Source organism: Lolium perenne, chromosome 4 (genome assembly GCF_019359855.2).
Source record: "Lolium perenne isolate Kyuss_39 chromosome 4, Kyuss_2.0, whole genome shotgun sequence".
NCBI lineage: Eukaryota > Viridiplantae > Streptophyta > Magnoliopsida > Poales > Poaceae > Lolium > Lolium perenne.
Window position 1 is genome coordinate 261,105,517 of NC_067247.2, and position 6,053 is coordinate 261,111,569.

At 47.7% G+C, this 6,053-nt stretch overlaps 1 protein-coding gene across 2 annotated transcripts; it reads right to left on the bottom strand.

The window, feature by feature from the left end:
- Positions 1–2,559: 2,559 nt before the first annotated feature.
- Positions 2,560–5,092, bottom strand: LOC127332107 (uncharacterized). Of its 2 annotated transcripts, none has more exons than XM_051358363.2 (3): positions 3,786–5,092; positions 3,407–3,487; positions 2,560–2,889 (listed from the first exon to the last, which is right to left on the bottom strand). In XM_051358363.2, the coding sequence occupies exons 1-3, from the start codon at positions 5,041–5,043 to the stop codon at positions 2,867–2,869; spliced, it is 1,362 nt and encodes a 453-aa protein (XP_051214323.1). In that variant the 5' UTR covers positions 5,044–5,092; the 3' UTR covers positions 2,560–2,866. The 2 variants fall into 2 exon arrangements, with proteins under 2 accessions (XP_051214323.1, XP_051214321.1); XM_051358361.2 differs by having other exon boundaries at positions 3,276–3,487.
- Between the last annotated feature and the right edge of the window lie 961 nt (positions 5,093–6,053).

The following is a 6,053-nucleotide window of genomic DNA, read 5'->3' on the forward strand; positions in this document are numbered from 1 at the left end:
GGGGAAAACTGAGTACAACTAAGGACCCGAGGGCACGAAAATAGAAATCCCTTCTTTAAACATTATCCTTACCAGACGATGATGGTATTTCAGAATTTGGAGTTCTCACGTATCGAAGCTTTTGCCTGCATAATCTTGCATTCAAGAAAGGCAAGTTCATCGCTTGCTCATGTGATTTGATTATTTTTATCAAACTATATGCAAAGTACTATACTTATCACCCTTGCATTAAAAAGCAAAGTATTATTTTACAATTATGAATATGACTATGTGGTGGGCAATGCAACCATGGTATGTGTTGATATGGTGGAGGTTCCGTGGCAAGGGTACTACTCATCTAGGACTAAGTACCAATACCGTCCAGTGATTCTAGCGCCGTACAAAACGCGTTGACCATAAGATCTATAATGGCTATGGGAAGCCAGCTGTATCTTTTCCCTCTTGCATATCAACGGACCTGGTGAAGCCTTGCTGGGTGTTGAGATAACACTGCAGTAGGTTGGGAAATTCTTTAAAATCCCCATCCGTGTGGATGAGAGGCTCTATCGTCTATGAGGGATTGTCCGACGTACATCGGGGGTAAAGCCGTATGATCGGGAGATGTCTACCGGGGATGTACGGGTGGACAGAAGGGTGGGTATGCAAGGTCGCGGAGAAGGCAGTGTAGGCTTGGATCTTACACCTGGCCCCACACCAAGGAAGTGTGGACGGAGACTTAAGCCCGGTTGGCAACAAGGATAAGTTCTCTTATGGGAAAAGTAACGACCTCTGCAGAGTGTATCAAATTGTGGCTGTCACTCTCTGTTTCGGGAAGGGAACTACAAACGCGGCAGGAAAGGAACTCCATGAAGTTCTGTTTAAACTATGAAGACTAACGGGCATAGTTTTCAGAATAAAATAAACCTTTTGAAGAAATGTTTACAAAAACTTGCATTCGCCTATGACTTTCTGGTCTATGGCTGTAGCTAGTGCATGATACACCTATTTCCTAATATGAACTTGCTGACTATGCTCGTACTCATTTCCTCCCATTCGAACCCCCTTCTTAGATCAAGGCACCGAAGGAGAAACTACCGTGGAACTGGAAGACGAAGGAGTCAACTACAACCAGATGAAGAATCCAATCAAAGAAGTCAATGGAGTCAACTTCTGCATCAATTAGAGTGAAAACTTAGACTAGTAATAGAAGGGAACTTTTCCCTAATCTTAGCATCTAAATAGCTAGAATTCTATAGCAAGCCTAGTATTTCTAGAGATAGTGATAGCAACAAGATAGACTACGAGTCGTTCGTCTGGAGCTTTATTTGAAGTTTTACCTCACTATAAAGTAGGAGGCTGTGTTGATCTTATGTAAACAGTTCGTATGTACTTCTATAGACATACCTTGGACTCACATATGTTTCTGTTGTACCGCTCTGAGGGATGTAATATGAGTGGAATGGTGTTTCACTTGTGTTATGTCAACGAGTTGTGTACTACACCATGCAGTGGTACGCTGGGTCACCACACATAGAGGGGGCTTTGCCTGGAGCTCACCTCCGACCTCTAGTTGCTTGTTATGGTCGGGGAGGACGAGGTCTCGTTGACCTCCAGCTCCATGCACCTCACTCCTCGCCGCCACCACGTGCCTCGGCCTGTCAATGGAGAAGATGGAGGCGGCGGGAGGGGAAAATAAATGCTGGGAGTTTCCAGGTAGCAGGTTAGGTTTCCTATTCTAGGGCTGGACTAGGGATTAATTTCAACATTTATTCGGGTCTTATATGCGAAAACGTCTGAATCTTTGACCGGTGAACTCTTGCACGAACCTCCAACAACATATTGTTTAGATAGTAACGGGGGGAAATCCGCGTTCCGTGATGTTGGACACGAAATGACGATATAGTTGGCAGGAAACGGAACACCCTCTCTCTCCATTCTGCCTCCCTACCCACCAGAACAGAACATGCAACCGCCGCCGGACTCCGGCGAGCCCACCGGCAACGCCCTCGAGGAGTGCCTCCGCCTCCTGGACGAGCTCCCTTCCACTAACCCATCGGTTCTCCGGAGATCTAGGGTTGAACTGATGTCGTCTCCCTCTTCGTCAGTGAACGGGGAAGGGGAACGCCGGAGATCTTACATCATTTTTTGCTACACGCCACAAGTTTGGAAGTTTTGCAAAACTATGTTGCATCTCTAATTAAGTTAGATACACAGGAAAAAAAAAGTCAAACAGGTGCCCTAAATAAATCACCATTTGGGTCAACGAGTCTCGAAAGCCAAAAGCCTGCTCTTATATTCTCATTCAAATAGTATGCATCCACGTTATACACTGAACCCATGATCGCTCCGGCATGCATAACGTTCTCAATGACATCATTGCCAAGCTTTCTACAGGGATTGAAAATATAAGATATGCAAATCACATAATAGATCGCATGAATGTTCAGAGCAAATATGTTTCAGGTCTAAGACAATTATTCTCAGGCAACCACCAATTTCTAGATTCTTTGAAAGTCTCTTTTGCAGGAAACAGTAGTATGATTTTAGGTCGAAGACCTTCACTGCAAGGACAACACTGAATTACTAGTACAAAATAAACAGCAACGAAGAACAGGTTATAGCATTCTTACAACTCCGAAAACACACCACTATTCTTTGTTACTCCTGAGCCAAATTAATTGTCGCAGCTCAATAGTACACTTGTCCTAGACATACTATACGGCTGAGCCACTTAATTTGGGCCTGAGGGAGTACTACAAGCCACCTTACAGGCCATTGCGTCACGAGTCTAAAATCAGAACACCAAACAGAACAGGAGATCGGAGAATAACAACTGATCTTTATTGTCTTGATCAACACGAGGGGTCGGCAGACTTGGAGCTCCAACTCAATCAGCTACATCACCCAGTACTGTTGAAAGTAACAGAACATCATTACTAACGGCTAAAGACAAATATGAACTGACGAGTTAGCTTGTACTAGTTGAGAAATGTGTGTGCAATAAGACCAAGTTCAGGTAGGTTCCACGAGAAATTCTTGCAGTGCACATGTAAGAAAAATGTTATACAAGACTAAGTGTTATTATCATAATGTTGATATATCGGTTTGCTTCATGTCATACAATTCACATGCATATGCTTTTAGCAAACTAAGAATCACATTAAAGGATTGGCTCTGCTTCTCTACAAAGAAATGCATGCTTGTCAATAAAATTCTCAGTTGTTCTGCGCAAAATACAAAGTTTATCCTATTCCAAACTTGCACATGTCAACGATAGCGAGGTTTTTTTTTCTCACATGGCGTTGAAGCTTGCAAGTGACAATCTCCTTTTATTTAAGATGTTGTCCAATCTCATAGCAAAATTTCTTCTCTGATGGTTCATTCTCTAAAGAAGCTATGGAGATGCTAGGCCCCATTGTTTCTTTACCACTTGACGTTTCATCCTTGCTCTTACGCTTACTACTAGAAGAAGGTGCTTCCTGTTCCTGTTCCTGTTGCTTTTCAGCATCTGTAAATGGTTAGAAGATGAAAATGGTTACCAAGTAGTTTACTCACAATTCAATTGCTATCAAAAGATTCAGTTCATCACAATAGTTGCTAGTGTCAAATGGTGGTAAATGTTAGTTCAGTTTGATCAGGAAGCAGTAAAGTTAGTAATTGTGAACTTATAATTTAATTTAGTTAGATATCATATGTTGTGGTGATTGAAACTGCGCCCCAATTGTAACAGTCCTGATGGAAGTCATGGTCATCACTCATCAGCAAGTTACCTACAACAGATTACAGGCAAAGAAACTGTAACATACCTCGGCAAGCAGATGTTTGAGGCGTGGAAGCAGGCACAAACCCAGCAGGCGGCCATGCCATTTGGAAAGGGTAAGCCATGGAACGATGGCAAAGAAACTTATCCTTGATGCTCAGGTTGTTGAGATCAATGAGAAAGTGAGAATACTTGGTACCCTTAGAGTAAATAAGAGCTAGTCCAGCAGACACCATACTCATACTACGGAATGTCGGGTAGAGGCTGATGAACTGGCATTTCTGAGCTTGCTTCTCCAACTCCCACGCACTGCCGCCACTGCCAGTGTGATTCTTCTTGAGTAGCCACACCTGCAGCGTGGCTCTGCCGACAATGGCCACAAGGCAACACACGCCGCCCTCGGTGTCTCCTATGGTGTACACTGGCCTTAGCGAATTCTTTGAGACGACTACCAGTGGAGCTGGGAGAGGGACCGTGGAGAATGCCATGGTGCTGGTGTCAAGGAGGAGCAACGAGCTTTGGTCACGCCTCCAGAATATAAGCCCGGCCGCGGCAGCTGGCATTGCCGGCATACGCAGTGTGGCCACATCGATGCCGTCCACCCACGGGTGGCAGCGCCAGTCCGTGCCGGAGCGGTACTCCATGGCTCGCAACCTTGGGCCATCTCGCTGCACGCTGACCACGCGGATGGATTCCCCATGGCCGCCGAGCAAGCAGTTCGCCAGGTATTCTGTTGTGGGTACATCAGGGGGAATGTCGTTGGGTGGACGGCGCACGGCGACATGCTGGCGGGAGACGGGGTCGTACACGGAGAGGGAGTGGCCTTTGCAGAGGAGCAGGCGGCCGTTGCGGCAGTCCCGGAGGCGCCACGCCGGGTCGTGGCCGAGGCGGGTGAGCAGGAAGTCCCCCCCGCGCGCGGCGGCGGCGAGGTCGCGGTCGGAGCGGACGGAGGCCGACGGGTGGAAGACGGGGAGCTGGCCGCGATCCGCCTGGGAGACGAAGAGGCCGAGGAGGGGCGGCGAGGGGTGGCGCTCGCGGAAGCGGCGGAGGAAGTCCGGGCTTGAGGCGACGCGGTGCCAGCGGCTGGAGGAGAGCGCGGCGCGCGCCAGGGACGCCGATGAATGGAGGCGGAGCAGGATCTCCTCGATGTTGTCGTCCTTGAGGGAGTCAATGGTGGTGGTGGTGACGGCGGCGCTAGTCGCCATGGGCTGCGCTGGCGGCGTGGCCATCTGGAGTGGAGGCCGTGGAGCGTGGGGTGGTGGAGAAGTTGAGGATCCGGCGGCGGCTTGCGGTTGCGGAGGCATCCGGGGTTTCAAATGGGAAATGGGGAAATTTCGCCTTCTTCGCCGGCGACGGTTATTGGCTGAGATATCAAATCAGGCAGTTCGTAACTGTCTAGTTTTCTTTGACGGAAAAATTGGTTTAACCAAAACTTCACAGGCCTTACATCTTCTACCCAAACTTGAGTGTACATTGTAAAATATCCAATAGGAACTTGAAATTAAAAAAACTCAATTATAATAGGACCCTAGTTAGAACTGGTCATGATAGGTTCGATGGGTAATGGGTTAGTTTTATCAGTTATATCAAATCTTAGGTCGTGTCGCGCGCTGACCACGTACCCGTCTAGGGTTTAGTACTCATGTCCTTGCGGCGATGAGTTTGTGTCGATCACGGTCTTAACCTTGATCTAGTTTCGTTTCCGAGCCCAATTCCCTTAATTCTGGTCTGAAGATAGGAGAGGTTCGTGGGATCCTCCTGGCGGTTTGCCAAGACGAGCGCCTAGGGTCTGAAGCTTCTCAAGGCGATCGCATCATGCCGGGGTCCATATCCTCATCAAGTGCGGTGGCGTGTCCGATGGTTGACAAGGGGGCGAGGGCATCGGCGGGCTCTGATAGCCAGGACCTGAAGGGAGATGAGAACCTAGAGAGGAAGGAAGCTCCTCCCATAGAGATAGATGGGTGTGGGGAGAAGGCAATTGACACCATGTTTGGGAACCTGGAGATCGAGGAGGATGAGTATGATGATTTTATTCTCGAAGATGAAGAAGTAGATCTGGTAGAAAGTACGCGCTGGCTGGCTGTGGCGAGGGTCTTTTGTCAAAAGAAATTCAGTCACGAAGCTTTTTTCAGTAGATGCTCCATGCTTGGAACTCTGCACGAGAGATTAAAATCAGGGCGGTGGGAGAAAATTTGTTTGTACTCCAGTGTTTCTACCTGGCAGATTGGGAGAAAGTAATGGAGAAAGGGCCATGGCTATTTCGTGAGTGGGCGGTGACATTCGCCCCATATGATGGTCTTTGGATCCTGATATG